At 53.4% G+C, this 22,256-nt stretch overlaps 7 protein-coding genes across 7 annotated transcripts; 2 read left to right on the top strand and 5 right to left on the bottom strand.

The window, feature by feature from the left end:
- Positions 1–955: 955 nt before the first annotated feature.
- A1O5_05830 (uncharacterized protein) lies at positions 956–1,783 on the top strand (the record flags this gene model as incomplete). The annotated part of the gene is made up of 1 exon (XM_007746428.1): positions 956–1,783. The coding sequence occupies one exon, from the start codon at positions 956–958 to the stop codon at positions 1,781–1,783; it is 828 nt and encodes a 275-aa protein (XP_007744618.1).
- An 832-nt stretch (positions 1,784–2,615) lies between these two features.
- Positions 2,616–5,382, bottom strand: A1O5_05829 (minichromosome maintenance protein 3; the record flags this gene model as incomplete). The annotated part of the gene is made up of 2 exons (XM_007746427.1): positions 2,616–4,760; positions 4,816–5,382. The coding sequence occupies 2 exons, from the start codon at positions 5,380–5,382 to the stop codon at positions 2,616–2,618; spliced, it is 2,712 nt and encodes a 903-aa protein (XP_007744617.1).
- A 3,603-nt stretch (positions 5,383–8,985) lies between these two features.
- Positions 8,986–10,850, top strand: A1O5_05828 (uncharacterized protein; the record flags this gene model as incomplete). The annotated part of the gene is made up of 4 exons (XM_007746426.1): positions 8,986–9,447; positions 9,509–9,960; positions 10,042–10,483; positions 10,554–10,850. 4 exons carry the CDS (start codon positions 8,986–8,988, stop codon positions 10,848–10,850), a joined length of 1,653 nt encoding a protein of 550 aa, XP_007744616.1.
- Positions 10,851–11,943: 1,093 nt separating this feature from the next.
- A1O5_05827 (uncharacterized protein) lies at positions 11,944–13,074 on the bottom strand (the record flags this gene model as incomplete). Its single annotated transcript, XM_007746425.1, has 3 exons — positions 11,944–12,077; positions 12,139–12,907; positions 12,985–13,074. 3 exons carry the CDS (start codon positions 13,072–13,074, stop codon positions 11,944–11,946), a joined length of 993 nt encoding a protein of 330 aa, XP_007744615.1.
- Positions 13,075–14,642: 1,568 nt separating this feature from the next.
- On the bottom strand, positions 14,643–16,656 carry A1O5_05825 (uncharacterized protein; the record flags this gene model as incomplete). Its single annotated transcript, XM_007746424.1, has 4 exons — positions 14,643–16,268; positions 16,336–16,458; positions 16,523–16,583; positions 16,637–16,656. 4 exons carry the CDS (start codon positions 16,654–16,656, stop codon positions 14,643–14,645), a joined length of 1,830 nt encoding a protein of 609 aa, XP_007744614.1.
- Positions 16,657–17,580: 924 nt separating this feature from the next.
- A1O5_05824 (uncharacterized protein) lies at positions 17,581–18,984 on the bottom strand (the record flags this gene model as incomplete). Its single annotated transcript, XM_007746423.1, has 1 exon — positions 17,581–18,984. The coding sequence occupies one exon, from the start codon at positions 18,982–18,984 to the stop codon at positions 17,581–17,583; it is 1,404 nt and encodes a 467-aa protein (XP_007744613.1).
- An 878-nt stretch (positions 18,985–19,862) lies between these two features.
- Positions 19,863–21,982, bottom strand: A1O5_05823 (uncharacterized protein; the record flags this gene model as incomplete). The annotated part of the gene is made up of 4 exons (XM_007746422.1): positions 19,863–20,862; positions 20,920–21,329; positions 21,381–21,686; positions 21,746–21,982. The coding sequence occupies 4 exons, from the start codon at positions 21,980–21,982 to the stop codon at positions 19,863–19,865; spliced, it is 1,953 nt and encodes a 650-aa protein (XP_007744612.1).
- Between the last annotated feature and the right edge of the window lie 274 nt (positions 21,983–22,256).

Raw genomic sequence — 22,256 nt, 5'->3', positions numbered from 1 at the left:
CACAGAGTAGGAAACACCGGTTTGGGGCGGATGCAATCGATGGCTGGTATTTTGCTTCTGGGCTGCTGATCAATCAGCCATGCATTTCGAAGATGGAAATGACCCGTAGAGTTTTTGTATAAGCCGCATGACTGGGGGATGGTAGCCTCGTCCTGTTTGGTTATGCTTCGTGACATTGAGTGTGAGGAAGATCGGTTTGTATGTCCCTGCCATTTAAGCTGCGTTCGCGACTCGAATCTTTTGCTGTAGCATGATCCCGCAAGCCCGCTCAGCGTGCCCAGAACTGTCGAGACCTCCAATAACAGAAGTCATATTGCCTCACCGCGTCGGCACAGAGTTGACGCGGGCAAAAGTGTGGCAGAGTGCCAGAGTATTCACGCATTCAAATCACCAGGACAGGAAAGCAAACAAAGGAACTTTTCCGTCTTCATCTTCCTCTTTTTATCTCCTCGAACTGACCCAGGCCTGTCTTTTTATCCTTCGAGCCTCCGTTTTCATCTTCTTCTTTATCCCCAAACTGGTCTATATCAGTGCCTTGTCCTTCGAGATTTCAAATTAGCTGGACAGTACCACGAAACCTGTATCATTGCCGACCACCAAGTCCCAAAGACATCAGTGACCCCGTATCGACTCTCAAAGAAACATCACACACACACCTTGCATCAGCTAACACAGCCCGGCGGCCCTGCCATTGAGCAAGATGAGCCAGCCAGTCCCGCCAGCTCCGCCCGGTACTCGTCCGCCACGGGTCCGCCCGCAGGTCGGCCGAACACGCGAACACCCGACGGTTCCCGGAAACCACATTTTTTCCGCGCGACCTGTTAGGTTGGGCACCGGGCTCAACTCCGGAAGGAACATGTTGGTGTTGAAAGACAACGAGACCGAGCCAATCACCAGAGTGCCTCTGATTATCGAGAGGGGCAGGACTGACCGACCTAATGTGGGGGGGTACACCATGCCAGACCAATTCCTCCCAGCAGGGCTTTCGCTGACCCAAGTGGTCCATTCCTACCCGAGGCACGCCTGGGGCAGCATGCTTCGGGTTTACATGGCGGAAGGATGGACTGCGGAACGCATGTGGAACCATTTGCCTCACGACTTCCGCCGTAACCAAGGCGCCCAACGCCCCTGGAATTATATCCAGGCCGCCATGGGACGGGAGGTGGACAAGATGTTCGAGGAGGAAACGGGAAGGAAGAGGGTCCCGATACCAAGACCGAGGGTGCCAAGTGTGGCCGCAGAGAATCCGAGTGAGGACGACGACGACCCGAGTGAGGGCGAAGAAGACCAGAGTGAAGACGAAGAGAACCCGAACGAGGACGAATCTGGAACCGAAACAAATCCCCCGCCACGCCCACTGAAAACGCATGCCGATCTAACGCTCGATCAATTGAAAAAGATCGCTTACATAGCAGATCACAAAGTCAATGAAATCGAGCAGCGGATTATCGCCCTCAAGCCCGAAGCGACCCAGGAGTACCGCTCAATCTGGAAAAAAGCCCAGGATGAATGGTATCAGGCGCAAATGGACGCGTATAAGCGTGATACTGGGAGAGACCTTCGCCATTCTCGCAAGCCGAACCTGGTGTTGCGGGAGGTGTGGAAGACAGGCTACCCGCGGAGTGACGATGAAGGCCTCGCCGAATATCACGCCAGGGCGGATTGGAACGCCTGGTACAAACTCACCAAACAGTTTCAAGACCTCGAAAAGGCGCGGAGGGCGCAGCTGCAGCAGATGCAGCTGGAACTGGCGAACGCGACAACGGCAAGAATAGATGGCTGAGCGCTCGGACGGCCCCTGTTGGGGCGCTGGAATGTGGACCGATCGCTTGGAGTGTTGAAGAATGTCGCATCAAAGGAAGACCGAGCATGGAAGGGACAAGGAGTGAAGCGGCGTGGGCGGAGTTGTTCTCATTCGGAATTTTGATTTCTTTTGTTGGAGGTTGGAAGGAGTTGGACGAGGGTCGTCGAGGCTTCGCCGCAAACAGACTGAAGCGAGCGCTTCAGAGACGCAGGCTGGTGAGGCTTTGCCGAGAGCGCCCATTGCGCTTGGGGGCCATTCTTTAGATCAACGACCTAGCGAGGCTAGGTAGCCTTGCGAGGTATGTATTTACCACAACACCACAAACAATGAAGCAATTGCCTTTGTCGTCGAGGCTCCCAATTCCTCCATCTTCACAGTCTCAATTGGCATAAGTCGACCACCTCCCTCATCCAGACCTCTTTGTGTCGACTATTCCGTGATCTGTTTTCGGCCCCTGTGATGCTCAGTTATCGTTGTTGTGTTTGTTGCCGCCTGGGTTGACCGCCATCGTCGTCAGGCTTCCCTTTTGATACGATGTACGTGCGAGGCCTATGGGCCGCTGTCGACGATCGAGCTTAATAGTCTCATTGAGATCAGGGTTGCCGCCGTCTTCATTGATTGGAATATCTCTGGCATCAATCCCTGTCTGCCATTTCCACTCTGTTATTGTAGAACGGCGAGAGAATCCGAAGAAGAAGGAAAAAAAAACATTTCATTGCTCATCCGGATCAAACATTAACATATCACTAAGCGCCTGGACCTCGCAGATCTTACCATCCGTTGGCATGCATAAAATCCAAGCACTGTTCCTCTACAGCGTGTAAACCTCCCCGGTATCCTCCAAGAACATAATTTGGTTGGCCTCATTCATTGACCTAAGTGCAGCAGTAATCTCCTCCTGGGAGAATTCAGCCCCACTTGCCTCTGACACGCGATGATTGATAGCTGCACTGACATCCGCGACTGTAGCCATATCATTCTGGAACAGCGAGGTCTGGGTCAAGGGTCCCAAAGCGGCACGGAATGACGCAAGACGTGGCTGCGAAATTGTTGGTCCCGAATCCGGTGGGGATGACTGTTGTTGACCCTCGGACGGTGTTGTCTTGGGACCTTGGGATTGTGAGTCGGCTTGGGTGGAGGGTAGCTGGGAACTGGGTATGGAGCTGGCAATGCTCATGCGGGACATTTGCGATTCTGTGCCTGTCTGTCGTTGGCCTCGGGAAGAGCTAGCCAGCACATCTGATTCCGCCGAATCGTCGCTTCCGGCATTCGCGTTGCCGTTGGCTCTTCCATGTGCTGTGCCATTCGTGGTGGTATTGGTGCGGGTTGAGCGCTGACTTCTGGTGTGTGGCTTTGTTCCCCGGGCACCATTTGACCTTGTCCCACGATATGGGGTATCATCATCGCTATCACTATCGTCACTACCAGACTGGCTGTCCACCTGTGAAGCATCATCATTGGCATCACGGGTCTTGCGTCTCTTATTTCGCCCGCTGTCTTTGACCGCAATTTCTCTGAAGAGAGCAAATTTGAGAATCTCTTCCGCCGCAATAGCATCGCTCTCCTCAACCCTACTCGACAGTCGTGCCTTTGCATGGGCGGTTGATAAGCGGATTAGCGTCTCCAATGTTCTTGCGGTCATAGGGCTTGTTCGGCGCTTATTTGCTTGTAATTCATCGTTTCGAAGGTTGGCATAGGCGTTGACGACATAGTCACTGGCATCTTCTGTCAAAACTGGCTTGCACCTGCTCTTTGCATATTGAATGTATTTTTTGATGAAAGCCATGCTGACGGGCTGGACTCGTTTGTTTCCTCTTTTCCTTTCATCGACCATGAAACCGGAGTGAAGGACGATATTGAATTTCTCGTAGACCAGCGACGTTTGATTGGCGTTCTGATCTTCTTCAACGCCCACTCCAAGCATTTGGTTGGGTTGTTCTCGAATGGGAGCTCCTTCTTCAGTCCCAGGCTGACGATACTGGTGCATTCGGAGAACGTGCTCGGAGATCTGCCGATCTCGTTTGTCATCGATGTCGTCGGTCACGATAAAAAGCAGGTCGAAACGAGACAAAAGGGAGTCGGGCAGGGCGATGTTTTTGTGAGGATCCTTGTTGCTGTCGTATTGGCCAAAAATGGGATTCGCAGCTGCAATCACGCTGCATCTGGCGTTCAAGGAGGTATGGATACCGGCTTTGGCAATGGTGACGGTCTGCTGTTCCATAACTTCGTGGATGGCCACACGGTCCACATCGCTCATTTTGTCAAACTCATCAATACAGACTACGCCACGGTCTCCCAAAACCATAGCACCAGCCTCAAGTCTCCTCTCACCAGTCTCCTTATCAGAGGTGACGGCAGCCGTAAGACCGACTCCGGAGGAGCCACGGCCGGTGGTCGCAATTGCCAATGGAGCGGTGTTGAGCACGAAGCGCAAAAGTTGAGATTTAGCCGTTGAAGGGTCACCGACCATGAGGATGTTGATGTCACCCCTCAAGTGGGTGCCATTTGGTAGGTTCTTCTCCATTCCGCCCAAGAGCATGAGCAATATGGCTTTCTTGATGTAGTCATGCCCATAGATACTGGGCGCCAGACTCTGCGAGAGCAAGTCGAACACATTGTGTTTCCTGGCCATTTTGTTGATGTTTCTCACGTCCTGATCCGTGATCGTGGCTTGGGCAATTCCTCCGCCGGCTTTTGAAGATAACAGAACGATGTTGTTGGCCAAGACGAGGGTCCTGAAAATGGACGATCCTGATCCAGCATTTCTGTTACCCAGCGACCTGAAGATACCCACCAGCTGGATACGGTCCCCAGGTTTGACTCGGTCTACCATGTCATCGTCCAGAAGGACATCGACGCTTCGGGGAAGTTGCCCTGCCGGTGCTCGCTCGGGCATTTCTTGGATGCTGATTGTCTGGTGATCACGATAAGTGCAATAGCCGTATTCTGTGACCAACTGGCTGAGAGTTAGCATCGCAGGAGAATTGGAGTGGTTCAGGCACTCAACATACGGGGTTTCCCTCTCCATCTTCCTGTGGATAAACGCTCAGACTTGCTGGAGCATTAGCACTCATAGTCTGGTCTCTATATTCCCTAAACATGAAAGTGCCCTTTTTCTCATTCCAATGCACACTCTTGACAACCTTTGGTCTGACCAGACTGCACTTTGTGATGATACCTTCCAAACAGACCATTCTGTTAAGTAATGCACTTCCCAATGTTCTAGGATTGCAGGTGTTCTCTCCAAATGAGCCTGAATATGCCACGTAATATAGTCGGTCTTCATCTTGCTCAAATGGCGCACGGTTCGGTATGGTTCCAATGACGTTTTTCAACGCCGCATCAAAGGCAAGGGAATAGTCAAACGGTTTGTGCAGGATACCGTCCGCGAGTTCTCGCGAATGAGCGCGAATATCGTCAACGCTGACCACAAGTCGTCTCAGACCACGGTTCAGCATCAGCACGATGTCGGCACGGTAGGATCGGGCTTCATCGTCGGTGGGGTCGAGGAATTCGGTTGCAAGTCTGATTCTGTCGCGGACAGCTTCATCACGAAGCTGAGTAGTGCTAAGCGCCATCGTGGACGACTTGTCTGTGAGCGAGTGTGGAGGGAGGTTCTGCGCAGAATGGAAGTGAAGGGGGTGCCGATGGGATTTGGAGCTGAGAGCGCGTTCCGGGGGAAGACGCGTCGCACGCGAGACGCGTAAATTGATTTCTTCGGACGGGCATAGGAGCCACGACGCACTACTATGGTAGAGTATTTAGTAGTAAACCGTCGCTTATCAAAGTACGGACTGAGAACAATCTCCAGGGAAGATTTGTACTATAGACTCTTTGGCATTTGAAACTGCCACCAAGCAATGGCCTTGACCATCTAAATCATTTGTTAAGAGTATAGAGGTCTCGAAACAATGAAATAACATTCAGACGATGCTGCCAAATTGCAATTCCACTGTGAGTTCAACGTTTGACCCGAGCATACCTGGCTCGAGCTGGTTCGAGCTGTTCATCTAAGGCAGGGAAGGTTCTCTATGGTCTCTTCAATGACAGGAACAGCGCCATTTCTCGTTGGGCAATCTGCTCTCACTTGACCATCCTTGAAGGCGTTCGCTTTCAGACTCATGCAAGCCCTCGCTGTGACAGCCTCACTTCCGTAGGAATTCCGTAGCCAAGTAACGGGCACACTTTGGTGCCAATGTCGGAAGAACTACTCGGTACAATAGCTGTAAACGAGAGGGGGGCATCCTCGTGCATTCGTCATCGTGCCTTTTGTGGCGAACACAGTCTCTCTGTGGACATAACAAACCGGCCGTCGCAAAGACGGACAAGCGCATAGCAGAATGTATCCCGTGTCTAAGGGGGGTCCAGGGTGGTCCTTATCAAGAATGTTGACTCTCATGTCCGGGACTTCGCTGCGGAGGCTGACGCCACGTTCGTATCAACTTCGGAATCACAAGGCTCCGGTCCTTGGGTGGTTCTCGGCTTCACTTGGAGTTTGTAAGCACAAATTCCCCGTCCATGCAACACCTCGATTAGCGCCGAACTGGCACGACGGGTTGTGATGACGCGAACGTCGAGGTAGGTTCGCGATCCTGCGTACGGAAGCGTTGAGATGCACAAACATGATCCTGCTGCCACGCACAGCGCGGTGTCAGCGAACCAACAACCCCATGGGGCCCAGGCCTCGAGGCTGGAGCAAATGGAAGGCAGCATTGATGGCAGGCGAGAGGGTTGCAGTCTCTGCCACTGCTACGATATGGGCATTCTGTTGGGCACCGAGGTGCGAGCATGGCCACGCGGAGTTCATGTGCTGGAGTAGTAGGAAGCGGCGACGGTGGTCATGGTAAGGTAGCATCGGAAAATCTTCGCTATACAGGGTGCGTTAGTGAGATCCAGAGGCGGGCCGTGCTAACCATTTTGCGTGGTGGGAGTGGAGTCGGGATGGGGATTTACTCGATCCAGGACAATGAGATGCAAGGAGACATGATTCTAGAAGGATTCAGGAGAGAATAATCAATCATACCACCGTCCTGAAGTGGAGCTGAACCAGAGCGAGCAAAAATTGCATTGTCCCATTGTGGTGGCTTTGTGGCCATCAGAATGCCACGCCAGGCGGACTTTGAGGGTTATGATGACAGCTGGTGGAAAACATTTTAGCCGTGCGTGTGCCGAACAATTTCAGCGTTGAAACATGCCCAAGTAAGTAGGCGGCGATGGGCACCCTGCGAGGAGCTACCCAGGAAGGCAAGGCTCTCTCCCCTCAGTGCCCCCCTCAGTGCCCCCCCCGGTGCCCCCCCTCAGTGCCCCTAGTGCGCCCATTGGCTCCCCAGACAGGGTGATTGATGGTTATAACGTCCATCCCGGGGGTCCTCTTTACGGTGCTGGCCTTAGCCTCTACAAGTAGGCAACTGCACACGACCAGCCAAGTCAGTGATTACACCACCTGCTCGCGATCAGCCGCTGCCAGTGTCAATTGTCCCCGAATTGGTAGTGGTACATGCGCACAACCAGCTGAAGCCACTTCCGGTCGAACCTACCAGCTGCAATACCCGAGGAAATTGTCCTGCCAGCCGCTGTCAGTGGCTCTCTCTCTCGCTGTCTTCCTCTCTCTAGCCCTTGCCTCCCTCCCTCCTCTCGAGTTTGTCGTCATCACCCTCATCCCCTTCCTCATCCCATCCATCATCATCCATCATCCATCATCCATCATTCATCATCATCGCATCGACCGATGCCTGCATTGGCTTCTTCTCATCCATTACGAGGTAGCTTTCCGTTATTTCTCACTGTCATTCCGTCCCGCTTTGGGATGATCTTACGATTCTCAAATTTCAACTCTCTGGAAAACAGCTCCCGACCAGCGTTACAAAAGTTTGTTCATCGTCATCCGAAACCGTAATATTTGCTTGCCGCACCGCTCGCCGCATACCCAGGACCCGGTACAGACGGGCGCAAAGCATGAGAAAAACGATCATACCTGTCCCCGCTTAGCGAGTTCCGCAAATCTAATCTCGGAACCACCGCCCTAGGTCGAGGTTAGTCCGCCGATTTTTTTTGCGAACAGCCTAAGCTTTTTTCGTTCCCCGGACCTTGACCTCCCTGGCCAACGTTACAGCGCGCTAAGAACACCATCATGGGCAGCCATTGTTGATTGCAGCGTTTTGTCCCACGGGGATTGAGGGGTTCCTTGTCAAAGAGCTGGAAACTGGGACCCTCTTCCTTTGATCAGGGGCTAAGCAACTGGGCAAGAAGGAGGCGGGCCAGCAGGACCGACATGACCGGCAGGACCAGAGAAACAAGGACGTCGAGATGTCAATATTGAAAGTTTCTGGCGAGCTCCGGGGACCAATGGAACGGTGGCCTCTGACGTCTGGTGCTGTCTCCAAGAAGGCTGTCATCCAGCCACAGCGGACGCCTTTAGTCCTGTTTGGGGCAGGTCGCCGAACATCACCCACTGGTGCAACTGGGCGACTGGGATGCTAGCGCCGCAAGCGGCAAGCCCGTGGATCGACGTCAAGGAGCTCGGCTTGGAGAGCCTCGTTGGCTCTGCGCGGGGTGGCGGCGAGGCAGGCAAACAAAACTGGACCAACTCCGTAACTCCGCGTTTTGCAGGGTTATCGAGTCCTTCCAATGGAATGCGGCCTCTTCGACAAAACACCTATATCACGGGGGCAACTAAAATCTGGCGATGGCACGCTGGCACGCTGCCAACCCACATTTTCCCATGCCATGGGCCTGGTGGGTTGCCTTGATTGCCCGGCCACTCAAATTCCATCTGGAGATTCTTTCCCTCCCAGAATCTCCCATGGGTGGTCGAGACTGACAAACAGAGGCGCGTTGTCCACACCGTGGCAGCCCCTCCATCGCCCTCCCCATGGGTCATGGCCCATTCAAATTAGGAATGCCTGATATCAATCACCTGCAGCAGATGGTGCCTCTCCCCACCCTACTCCCCTCCCTAGCGTGTGACCAGTAACAAGCCTCACAGGTCAGTGAAAGCTCCAGAGTTCCATTGCATTTGTAACTTTCCTGATTTTTTTTTGCCTCTGGCCAAAGCTTTCTTTAAAGAGACGCTGCTTCCTCGTCCGAGAAGCTTGTCCTTCTTGTCTCCTTCTTGACTTCTTGTCAAGCACTCTTTGCTTCCACTCTTGTTTTGTCCTCCCCCCCCCGGAACAGAGTCCAACATGCCCGGCGAGATTCGTGCGCTCTCTACCACCACCGACGTCAACCGCGTCGAGGCTCCAGTCACCTGGAAAGCCTATCTCATCTGTGCCTTCGCGTCCTTTGGCGGGATCTTCTTCGGTTACGACTCGGGATATATCAACGGCGTCAATGGCGTCAAAGAATTCATCCACATCGTCCAAGGTCCCGACGCTACGGCTCTCTCGTCTCCTCACCAGTCGCTGATCGTCTCCATCCTCTCTTGCGGTACCTTCTTTGGCGCTATCATCGCCGGTGATGTCGCCGATATCATTGGTCGCAAATGGACTGTCATCGTGGGCTGCGTCATCTACATCGTTGGTGTCATCATTCAGATGATTACCGGGCCCGGCCACGGCCTCGGTGTCATTGTCGCAGGTCGTCTCATTGCCGGTTTTGGTGTTGGCTTCGAAAGTGCCACCGTAATTCTGTACATGAGCGAAATTGTAAGTTGTGTGCCTGCATGTTGTATGGCTTTCTCCCAGGCTAACCGTCGCGTGTCTGCAGTGCCCAAGGAAGGTTCGCGGTGCTCTCGTGGCCGGATACCAATTCTGCATCACGATTGGTCTGCTTCTGGCCTCTTGTGTCGATTATGCCACGGAAAACCGCGGAGACACTGGCTCCTATCGAATCCCCATTGCGATTCAGTTTGCCTGGGGTCTCATTCTCGGCGGTGGCCTGCTCTTCCTCCCTGATTCGCCGCGATACTTTGTCAAGAGAGGCCGGATCGAAAAGGCTATGCAATCACTCTCGCGCCTCCGCGGTCAACCCACCGATTCCGAGTATATCCAAGTCGAGATTGCTGAGATCATTGCGAACGACGAGTATGAGCGTGAGATAATTCCATCCACCGGCTGGCTCTCCAGCTGGCACAACTGCTTTAAAGGCGGGCTGCGCAACCAGAAGTCCAATCTCCGTCGTACCATTCTCGGCACATCGTTGCAGATGATGCAGCAATGGTGAGTTAATTCCCAGCGAGCGACTTTCATCTGTTCTCTCTTGGCTCCCGCAGTTAACTGACGCGTTCTCGATCATTGTAGGACTGGTGTCAACTTCATCTTCTACTACTCGACCCCGTTCCTCCAATCGACCGGCGCCATCAACAACACCTTCTTGATTTCCCTGATCTTCACACTTGTCAATGTCTGCTCCACCCCAATCTCGTTTTACACCGTGGAGAAATTCGGTCGCCGCCCTCTGCTCGTCTACGGAGCGCTCGGCATGCTCATCTGCCAGTTCCTCGTGGCCATCATCGGGGTCACGGTCGGTTTCAACCACACTCATATCAACGCCAATGGCGACAGCATTGCCAACAACATCTCGGCCGTCAATGCGCAGATTGCATTCATTGCCATCTTCATCTTCTTCTTTGCCTCGACCTGGGGTCCCGGCGCCTGGATTTTAATTGGGGAAATCTTCCCTCTTCCGATCCGTTCCCGCGGAGTGGGTCTCTCGACTGCCTCGAACTGGCTCTGGAATACGGTAAGTCGCCTTCCGTGCCACCGTCTGTAAGGAGGTGACTCTGTTTAAACTGACGTCGTCTCTTTTCCAGATTATCGCCGTCATTACCCCCTACATGGTCAACCCGGACAGAGGAAACCTGCGATCATCGGTCTTCTTCATCTGGGGCGGTCTGTGTACCTGCGCCTTCGTCTACTCGTGGCTCCTGGTGCCCGAGACCAAGGGTTTGACATTGGAACAAGTTGACAAGATGATGGAAGAGTCAACCCCGCGTACCTCGAGCAAGTGGAAGCCTACCAAGACTTTCGCTGAGCAGATGGGCAATGAGGGCGGTATCCTCAACAAGGAGATCGTCGCTGACGTCGAGAGGAAGGGATCCGTCTTTTAGATGGACGGATCGGCCGGCTTCTGCGGCATCTCGGAAAGAAAAGACAGGTGCAGTAGGCTCTTTTTCCAATTGGTTTCCAATGGCTGGTTGATTTGGTCTTGCTACTCTCTCTTTCGTTGCGAGATGCAAGCGGGATGCGGAACAGGGTGAGGACAAACCTGTTGAAATTGAATCTTCGCAGTTCAAAAGTAAGACAGGACCGACAGACCTGACGGTGGCCTGACGAGGGCAAGTAAGCAGAAGTAGGAGGGAGATGACCACCACATCACCGTCCATAACAAAGAATGTAATTACATTTTTGGCGTATTTCCCACCAGCCAGCTGTGCACCTAGTTCGGGTCTTGACTGGGGAATTGTCTGTACCAAACATGTACATTCAGCGACGAATCTCACCACCACTTGGCTGCTCTGTTGTATTCCGTCTGATCGTTCCCTATTCTGCGTGGTTCCAGCCAAGCCTAATGGTCCGCCATGACAATGCTACCTCTTTGACCGCCATACCTAGACTTTGCAAACTTCTACTATAATCGTCCTTGCAGGTTTCTTTGTGATGTCAACGCTAGAAACTTAATTTGCGTATCGACCTTTGAGGCCTGGATGTATCCGCTTGCTCGAACTTGGAACTGGCTTTGACGATGATCCCATGTCGTGCCGAATCAGGACGTATCCGACGAATTCTTCACCTCCTTACGAGGCTCTTTCATACGTCTGGGGCCCTCAAGATGGCCCGTTACGATCTGTATTGCGGTGGGCGTCCTACACAAACCCTAGAGATTGATAGTAATTTTAGGAATGCTCTTCTTCATCTTCGGCCAAAACCCGCTGCGACCCAAACAACACCACGAGTCGTTTGGGTTGCCGGGATAAGCATTTATTCCAATCGAGTCGCCACGAAACACTTCAAAATTCCGAGTTTGACGCCTCTAGTTTGTGAGGCCGTTAACCCCCCCCCCCGGAGCACGACTGAAGCACAGCGGAGCCTCATCAGGCCCCTGGCAATCTAACGACTCAAGTGACAACCCTCCGTGTCAAAGAGCAGAATTCGTCACCTTGGTCTTCACAAGTTGAATTCAAGTGAGATAAGGCACTGCTGCTATATGTAGGGCTTGACCTGCTCTTCGGTCCATTCCCAGAACTCGGCGGCATGGCCGTTACCACCCTCCTCCTTCGATTTCGTCGCATCGAGCAAATCCTTCCGGATCGGGTAGAGGCGGCCGAAAGGGGCAACTACAAGCAAGGTGTCAGCTGGCTGGCTGCTCATTCGCGCCGAGGCACTACTGTTGCCTACCCCAGATTCCCGAATTGGCCAGGCCGATGTCGCTCGACATGGCCGCATACAACTGCGTATACGCCCCGTACCGAGATGGGTAGACGAGTAGCCGCAGGATCCGCTGTATGAAGGCTGGGTGCTGGCGGGCGAGCTCCGTGTTGAGATTACCCGGGTTTATCGGGACGCTGACAACGCCGTCACCGTGCAGGCGACGTGCGCAGTCTACTGCATGGAGCCAGTTTCCGGTTTTGCTCAGCGCGTACCTGTCCATAGGTGTCCGCTTTGCGTGCGCCTCCAGGTCGGTGTACGACAGCCCGATCGATTTCTCGCCAACCATTTCGGTGCCTAGCGAGGACACCCAGATGACTCTTACCGAGCCTGCGGGCTCCGACCTGGCCGTCGAGATGAGAGCCGGCGTCAGTAGCTTGGTGAAGAGGAAGGTGCCGAGCACGTTGACACCGAGGTTCATCTCGTAGCCTTGAGGTGTTGTCTGTGGGCCTTTGAGGTCGACGTACATGACGCCGGCGTTGTTAAATAGCACGTGCAGTTTGGATTCCCGGGCTAGGAAGAAGTCGGCCGACGCCTTGATGGTACGCAGGTCGCCCAAATCGAGCTTCATAAAGACCAATGAGCCCTTCGAGGCCGGCGCCGCCTTCTTGATCTCGTCGATGGCCTTGGCGGCGCGCTCCTCTGACCGCGCGGCGATGTAGACCTTGGCGTTCTTCTCGTACAGGAGGTTCGCCAGCACCTTCCCCATGCCGGTGTTACTACCCGAGACGATGTAGACCTATAATGTAAATAGTCAGTTGTATGCTCCGTAAGCACCGCTATCAGCGGAACAAGGCAAATTTAGGATTGGCGCACTTTCCCCTCGAGGTTACCCACATCCTTCTCTGTGAAGGCAGGTTTAGGGGGGAAAAAGTTGGTCCAGAGGCTTGAGAAAGAGATGAGCATGGTGGCAGGTTGACTTGGGAATTGAGAAAGGCCATAGTCACAAGTGGGCGGACGATGTGTATAAGTAACGCCTCGATGTCGATGAAGCTAGACTCGCCGTCCATACCATGAGCATCGTCCCCCCCCCCCCTGTCGAGGGGGTCGTTGGTTCTGGGCCCACTCAATCCATGTCATTGGCTGGTTCGGGAACGGAGGCCAACGATTGGCCAGAACCGAAACTAAACGCAGCTGTGTCTACGACTGGCGTGTGTCGAAATGCATTCGAGGGGGCCTGAGCAGGACACCAGACTCCTAGCATATACTGTAGCAAGCAAAGTGGAAGAGCTGGATAGCCGCCCACAGACGATACCACAGATGCAAGGACCCAACAATGCACAACCATGTCAACAGGAGAGAACACGGCACGAAAAGGAATGAATGGAGGAAGGGCGCAATACCCTCTAAATGACAAGACCATTACGCTTTGACGAAGCACTAGTTCGCTCATGTCTGTCTCCAGATGTTCTACTGGATCCCTGCTATACTGTGTTGCATGCCTTTTGCTTACCTCCTTGTCATCACTCAAGTATCCGTGTGAGAACTGTGTCAGGGGACAGACAGGCAGGAATTCAAGGAATTGCTTGCTTGCTTGCTTGTTTCATGAGCTGAATGTCTTCAGGAAACACTGTGGTTCGGAAAGGGACCGCATGATTCTCCGTAGTGAGGACATGTTTCCCAGGTAATGTGCTGCTCCGTAGTCTTTGAAAATTAGAGATATCTGTACTTTGAACCAATCGAAAATGGGAAAAAAAAAATAATTATGAGCAAGCGAACTGTCGCGGGCGCCCCCCCCCCCCCCCACCCAAAAATCCAGCCAACTAGCGCCATGCCCACTTACTGTACCTCTTCTTTGGATATACCTGATTATCTGTATACTCTCAACTCCGTGCCCGTCTATCCAATAAATCGAAGATATTCCACGAAATACGTCCGAAGAAAAATGAATGAATGAAAAGAGGCAAAAACAATCAACAGTCAGGATTCCCAAGTGGTCACCCACCTTAGTACTAACTGACCGGCATGTGGCTTAAGTACGGCTGAGCGAACGGGAAGCCCTGTTTTCCACATCCTATGGTCGATTGCGACGGAACATGTGACTTTGTTTGTTATATAGCTGATATGAGTAATGTACGTGGAACTGCCTCTCGGTCGAATGGTGAGGTGAGGTTGTGCTCTGATAATACTCCTTATCCATCGGCCATATCAATTGGATGCTGAGTGGAATATGCGTAGGTAATATGTACTATATGTGCCGAACTCGCCGTCCTGTTTCGTTCCTCTGGTATCACGACCGCTAGCTAGCTAGCTACATGGACATTAGATGCTCGGGACCTTCTGAGGACATGGTGAACTGTTCGTCTGTCTGAAGCACATATACAGCCACATACATATATATCTACCTACCAACCATATATACCCAAAAATCTCGTCCGTCCGTCCGTCCGTCCGCCCTTCCATCCACTTCCCCTTCCCTACCCACTGCTCGCCGCGACTTCCTCCATCTTCACATCGCCTTGCTTTGCTGGCAGCTAGGCCCCAATCTTGACTTCCAACACCGCACATCTGCCTCCCTTGACCGCCTCGACCGCCTGTGGCAAGGCGTCCAGCAGCTCCGCGACAGTGCTCACGGTCCCGGCCCACGCATGGCCGCCCGTCGCCGCCTTTGCGATCCCCGCATAATCCGGTGTCGGTTCAAAGCTGATGTTCAACGCTTTGTTGTCCACCTTGCTTCCCTCGCCGTGCGGGTGCACCAGAAGCATCGACCTGCGAGGTGCGTTCCAGCCCTTATTGTTCAGCACGACCGTCAAGATCGGAATGCTGTATCGTTGGGCGATCCAGTACACGGATCCAGGGACCGAGAACATGAATGTGCCGTCTCCGACAATCTGGCACACGAATTTGCCCTTGTTGGCGCCGAACCGGTCGCCAGACTGCATGTCGCGGTGCGCAAAGTCCGACGCGAGTTTGATGCCCAAGGCACCCCCGCCGGACCACCCGAGCCCGCCGCCGCCGCAGTTGATCCATGATTTCGGCTGGACAGGGGCGATCTGGTCGGCAATGAAGGTGCTGAGGGTGACGGCTTCGACCGCAAAGATGGTGTCTTGAGGCACGGCTGCTCTGATTTGACCACCCAGCACGTGCGGATTTATCGAAGTGTTCGACGGATCTGCAGGCAATTTAGCGAGCTCCTTAAATTGGCCCCAACGTGCTGTGTGTGACTGTTGTCTCTTTCTTGCCGCAGCGGTGTGCGCCTCGTCCGACAAAGCCGCAGAAAGATTCGAATGTGAAGCCAGATATTCATTCAGCTGATTGAACGAGGTTGCGGAATCAGCACTGAATCGAGCGTAGGCCGGGATATAGAAGACGGGCATCTGCCGTTTCAACACGTCGACGTCAATGTGAATGATCCGGGCGTCAGCCTTAGGCTTGCATTGGGTCGGAATCCAGGGTACATCGCAGTCCACCACTAGGATGAAATCCGCAGTGGTAATTGCCGGCTCAGCTCCATACCGTAAGCCCAGAGCCGCGGGGTGATCAGTTGGGAAACACATGTCGGAACCGCCAGTATCTAGTACGCGAAGACCAGGGATCTTGTCCGCCAACGCCACGGCGGCTGTCACCGAGGCAGGATTGCGGCCGGTGTAGCCCACGATGAGCAGGGGCTCCTGGGCCCGCACCAGTTCCTCCGCGATGAGTGTGACAGCCTCTTGTGGCAGGGCTGCTGGTCCAACAGGTTTCCACACCTGCTGATCGACATGATATGGCTCAATGTCCTCCTCCATGGGCTCACGGGCTCCGTAGAGATAGACAGGCCCCTGAGGATCGCTGGTTGCGAACTGTAGAGCCCGGTTGACAATCTGCTTGACATTCCTGCCACCCTTGATCTCGGCGGTGTACCTGCAGTATTGGGCCACGATCTGTTTCTGGTCCGGCACATCTTGAATCCAATGTATGTATTCCGTTCTCGAACCACGGTACTCGCCTTCGATTGTGTATGGGGAGAGGCCGGCGAAGATGAGGACGGGTGCTCGTCCGCAGGAAGCGTTGTGGACGGCGGCGCCCAGACCTTGGGTTCCGACGTCGACATGGACAATGACGCACTGAGGTTTGTTGGTCAATCTCGCCATGCCGTCGGCCATCGAGAGCGCAACCATCTATGTGAATGAGATATCTTAGCGTCAAGCCGGTCTGCGCGCAGCAACTAATCTCTTCGCTTCATACCTCATTCGGACAGGTGATGATCCTGGGAAAGTTTTCCTGCTTCTCCCTCTGGCCTTTGGTGATGGCTTCGATGATGGACGGGTGGTCGGAGCCCAAATTGACAAAGACATGGGTGATGCCAGCCTACACAGCGTGCTCGGTCAGTGATGTGAGACTCCCCCAACAGCATTCAGTTCTGCAGTCTTACCTCCCAGATGGCCTCGAAGAAGGCATAGGAGGTGGTGTAGTCGCTGCCGAGCAGGATCGGTCTGTCAGTCCAATTTCGCTTCGGTCTTGATCAGCTCGAACAGGACAGACGTACGATTTCGCGACGGAACCCATCGTGAACTGGGTCTGCGACTGGTTGTCCTGCTCAGTGAGATTGGACTCTGTCTCTATGTAACCGGCGGTCTTGGGAGGTAAGCTGGGAGTCGAACAAAGAGGTGTGTCTCGTGTACCCTGGTTTAAGAGGGAGAAATCTAAAAGTGTGATGGCTCAGTGTAACTGGTGAGAAAGGGAAATGAAATGTGAGAAGAGCAGGACCCAGTTCTTCAGTCAGACATTTTAATAGTCAACATCCCCTCCCTCGAAAGGCAATTGACGGCTTGGAAAAGGTCAATGCCAACCAGCAATCAGACCCGATGGTGGCCGAGCAGCAGGGAGTGAACTGCCATGGGGCAAGGAGGTATTATGGCGCATCGATTCGGCTCTTGTTGATGAGCCAGTCACCGCGTCTCGAACGAATAACCATATGAGAAAAGGTCGCCATGGACGCGGGGCTGGTGGGCTGCCATCCGCTTGGTTGTGGGGTTGTGTTTTCCCTTGTGCCATTGCCGATGTCGCTGTCGGCATCGGCTTGATCCCGAGCGAGGCGGATGAAGGGTCAAGTCATTCTGTCTCACAGTCCTTCTGTTCACCCTTCCACTGGAGTAAACCTCAAACTTTAGGCTGGAAGTCAGGATGCAGGGCTAGAAAGCCGAAGCGTCTGCCGTGTCGCCGTCGAATAAGGGAGAAAAAGACACGAAAACTACTCGCGTTTCTCTTCTTCATGGCCATGTGTATTTACATATGAGCTCGGGGTAATGTTCATGCATAGCGGAATTGAAGCCGCAGGCACGATTTGGGGAAAACGTCCATGCTGTCTGCTACCCAGTCTCTCTACCTGCTGCTGCTGAACCTGGCCCCCCCTCTCTTCTTCTGCCTCTTTGCGCAGATGAACTCGTGCTTGTTGGTCCATCATTGTCGATATTGCCCCTCTCCCTTCCCTCAACTGCTCGATGGAGGCGGTGTAACCACAGCCAGAGCACTACAGACTGGGTTGTTGTTCGAGGCATTGGGGTCCCATGGCGGTGGGTTGACAAAGTTGTGACTGGCCAAGTTCGTCTGCGGCCGGAAAACCAGGCAGTGGGTTGAACCGCCGAAATGGAACATACCTATCAGTTGACCTTTGTCGATCCGATCCCCTGCCTTGACCGTAAACTCGCATGAAGACACCTCCGCCATCCCTATGAATACAATCCCCATCAGCCCGATAAGAGGATTGTCAGCTTCGACAAAGATGATCCCACGTGCTGCCACAGCGGAGATATATGGTTGAGAGTTGTTTGGGGCGGCGGCATCGGGTGACTCTGCATTTTCGAAGCCCTGCGAGAGGTTCTCCGAGTAGTACGTCCCTGGGACATGGCGAACGTCAACCACTTTCCCAGAGATCGGGGCATGCCAGCAGTGGTACGACAAGGCACTCAGAAATGCCTGGTACACTGAACCACCCACAAACTGCTCAGTCTCGGGATGACTGTCCAACATCTCAGCCAACGAGTAAGGCTGCTCTTTGAGCCAGAAGGAGTCGTGTAGCTTGACATTGGTGGCAAATTGGAGAGGCGTTGACTCGCAAGCATTGACGATGACTTGCGTCGGGTCCGGCTGCTCTGCTGTCGGCTGATCATCCGGAAATGCGACGGGCCGAATCCCAGGGTTGAACTTTCGGGTGAAGAACTTGTCCCAGGAAGTGAAGCCGAAGAACGGAAGTGATGGGTTGCACTCATAGAGCTGCTGAAATGTGTAGTCCGTCTTGCCATCATTGCCCTTGGCGGCAAGAACGTTCAGAGCTTCAGCAGACAACCATCCACTGGATTGGTTGAGACAGCTGGTAGACGCCGGGCTCTCAAGGAATGTGCCCCAGACATTCAGGATGCCTTGCCACATGCTGTTAACCTGGGTGTCCGTGAAGAAGAGATAGCCCGCTAGAGTACCCATTGGCCAATCGAGAATCGCATTGATCGGGAATCCAATCAAGCCCATCGCGGTTGGCGGATCCTGAACGTCAAACCACTGTGGTCCTTCTTTGAGGATCATGTCGACAAGTCCAAGCATTGTTTCAAAGTCGCGAACTTGAGGCTTGCCAGTCGGGTCATTCTGGTAGGCAGGGGGGATCTGGGTGAACATGTCACTGGAAAGTTTGGTAAGATTAGGGCTAGCCGCAACGAGTTGCTGGAGCGCGATGATGCTAGGGTCGAGATTGATGACTCCCTTTTTATGAAGCTGTTGCTTCTTCTCGAGTTTTTCCAGCTTTGTGGCAAGCCATTGTTTGATATGGGCTCGGTCCTTGGGCAGCCAATGGCCCATGGAGGCATGAGGAGGCGGAACCCGCTCGAACTCGCGAGAAATCATCACTGAGGCTGTACGGACTTGCGATATCTTGCTTGCAACTCTGTGGGATGAAAGTCGATCGAGCTGAATTCGAACGTGCACTCGAGGCTAGAGACAGGCATTTATAGCAAACCTTACTTTCAGGAGCAATATCAACCGTAGCCCCTGGCGTCCCCATGAGTTGAAGCTGCAGTTTCGCAAATAGGCACTTGATGCACAGTAAGACGGTCATTTGGACGACTTTGCATTCGAGGCACAAGGAGGCTTTCAGCAACTTGACCATTTTTGCAGGCTACGTGGCCGACAAACAGACAGTGCACATCGGCGAAACTGGTCGCACAGACATCGTGGTAGGTGTCAGTTGGCCAGCTGGACCAAGTCGCCATGTTGCATACGCTGCTGCTCCAGGTGCAAGCATGGTGAAGGTGGCACGACGCCGAGTTGAACACGGCCACGAACCAATGGCTGGAGCTTTGCGGTCCATGCATGAGGACTAACGATCTACAGCTGAACGATGCTGGTTGCTCGGAGGCACCAAAAGAGCATGTACTCCGCGCTAGTGTGAGAGGGAGAGCAGTCCTTGTCGGATCTGGAGCTGGGCTGAACTCGGACAGGTGAGGTGAGCAAGGTAGAGATTGATATGCGCAGCATTGTCGACGGCGAAGACATGCGGACCGGAAGCGCGCAGCGGAATTCGGAGGATCAATTCTCCGGCCAGAGGCCTCCAGACTCGACATGATCCAAAACTTAATAGCTTGTCCAATTGACACAGTGCCATACATATCTCAATACCTTTGCTTGGACTCATCACCCGGACATTCTTCAACGCCGATATCGTCGTTATCTTTCCGATATTGCCATTGTATATTCGAACAGCCCCTGTATCGACCATTGCGTGCTCAAAACCCACCCATCCCTCGAACCCGTTGCACTGCACCAACAAACCCCTTGGCCCACGCAAACTTGCCTGGATCAACACCAATCGCGCCCTCGGCCTGCTGTCCGGTCTTCGGATCTTTCCAACATCCAGCATCAGGTCCTTCCTTCTCGACTTTTCCATAGATGTGGGTGTTTTGGTTCTGTTTGATTCCCTCCATCCACTTGCCCACCACCAAGGGACTGTCAATCATGACATTCACTTCTTGGCTGTGATACCAGCTTTGCGTGTCCTGGTTGCTGTTGCCTTGAATTCCAATGTGGCCGTCCACGATCATCAATTTGATGTGGCATGACCGCTGCTTGAATTTGTTGTGGATTGGGTGGATTTGGTCTTTGGCTACGTAGGCATAGATGTCAAGGTTTTGGCGATGTTCAGGTCCTACATCGCGGTACAGTCCATTCGCTATCATCTCGTTGTGCCCTCCTTGCATAGGGAGCAGTTCACCCGCATCATTGTATCCCAGACAATAGTAGTAAGTGACCTTGGTCCCACGTCGGCACGCAGCCACGATTTCGGGCAGGAGCGCTTCGGCGTTGAGGTCGGGAGTCTGGATGAAAACCGACTCTGTCGCATGACGAAGAGCAGAGGCGAAGGCCTCATTTTGCGGGGTATGCAGACTGTGCTTGTTTGGTGTTCCCCATGGCAGTCTGCAAACCATGGCAATCGGGAAAGGGTCATGTCGTGGTATTGGTATGAGAGGGGTCATCGTATCGGCCGGTTCAATGTCGGGTGCGCTCCCTTTCGTGTCAGGTTGAATTGTCGTGTTTAGGAGGCGGGTGATTGCATTGATCCGTGTCTCCCCTTCGCGCGGGCTCAAAAAAGCCATAGCGCGCAAGACCTCCGATTTGATGTCTGGGTCGTAATGAGGGTCTTGTGATGTATGCTGGGGCATGTTGGTCTGCGAACCGTGCTTGGCAAGCTCCCTTAGGTTCTCGTGCCCATCAGGAACCGGCGTGGGCCTGCTGTAGGATTAGCACAACTGGAGGCACAATCACAATGCAGGATAGCCAACTTACGCTTGATACTCCGGGACCAACTTTCCATTCTCGTCAAACATGGCCACATAGCTCTCGCTTGCGAATGTCGGAATTGGACTATCCGCAGCAGGCTGGTTCAACAGCGGCAGTGGTGGCTTGAGCGCATTGTGCCACGAAATGAGCGCAAGATCATAGAATGAATCAACGATTGGGCCTTCCCACTGTGTCATCATCTCCACGTTGTCAATGTCTTGGATGTTGTTACTTTGTAAAATGGCAACTCGGCGATCTACTACCACGTATTTGGCATGAAAGGTGCCGAACATTGGACGGTGAAAATTCATGACTTCGATGTCGACATTTGGCAGCTCATCAGGATGAGGAATTCGAATTTTGCCCTTTGGATCCGCAAATTCGCTCGGGGGTACTATGAGGTGGTTTTTCACAAACTCCTCTTGTCAACAGGCCGACATGCGAGTGTGTAAAGTCCTGAGACCTACCTGTTTCGCACTTCCCCTGTCGTAGATGATCTTGACGACGACCCGACGGTCGGTCTGGACAGCTTTTCTCGAAAGCTCTCTCAGCGCATTCGTAATCAGCCTGGTAGGTTCTGAATGCATCCAAAAGTTGGTCGCCAGGAAAACCTCTCGTTCTGCCCTCGCTATCACATTGGACATATGTCGGCAGATGTCAGGAACCGTTGCCATGATTGTGAGCGGGCACACGCCATTGCTTCCGAGGAGTGACGGAGAGCAGACGCCCACCAAGGGGTTTTTCTCCAGCGTGCATAGGACATCATGATAGATCTAGCTGTGAGGTCAGGATCACTTCTTCCCGCATCATCCCGGTCGACTGGTCTTCTCACCCTCAGGAACAGGTCGCTGGGGTTGGACTTGCCCCATTTTCCACATTTGCGGGCCTCTTCCAGATCACTGGCTTCTTCCTTGGCCAGGTCCAGTTTCTTAGTGACAACCTCGTCGTCGAAATCGAGGCCAAAGAGCTTCTTGGCTGCCGCATGAGGGGAGAGGGACGGATCTTTGGCCAGCTCGGAAGTAACCGACTCGCCGCTTTGGCAGAGCTCGTAGACTTTCTTGGGGATCATAGCGGCAGCGAGTCGTCGCAGTGATCAGACGAGCCTCTGCTGTTTCATCACGCAGGAGAAACTGCCTCCGCTAGCTGATTGCTCAAAGGCTCGGTGATGAGATTTCAGCTCTGGGCGTCGTGGCAAATTCTGGGCAGCGTCGCAATCAGGAAATGATTGATTCCCTGTTATAGCTTTTACGAGTCCATTCAAGCTTTGGCGGAGCGAGAGAAGGATCGAGGGTAGGAAGATCGAGGGCCGCGCAAGCAAGACCTGAATCTTGAAAGTGCCATCA

Source organism: Cladophialophora psammophila (genome assembly GCF_000585535.1).
Source record: "Cladophialophora psammophila CBS 110553 chromosome Unknown aczJe-supercont1.8, whole genome shotgun sequence".
NCBI lineage: Eukaryota > Fungi > Ascomycota > Eurotiomycetes > Chaetothyriales > Herpotrichiellaceae > Cladophialophora > Cladophialophora psammophila.
Note: the sequence above shows the minus strand (reverse complement) of the source record. Positions and strands in the feature narration are given on the sequence as shown.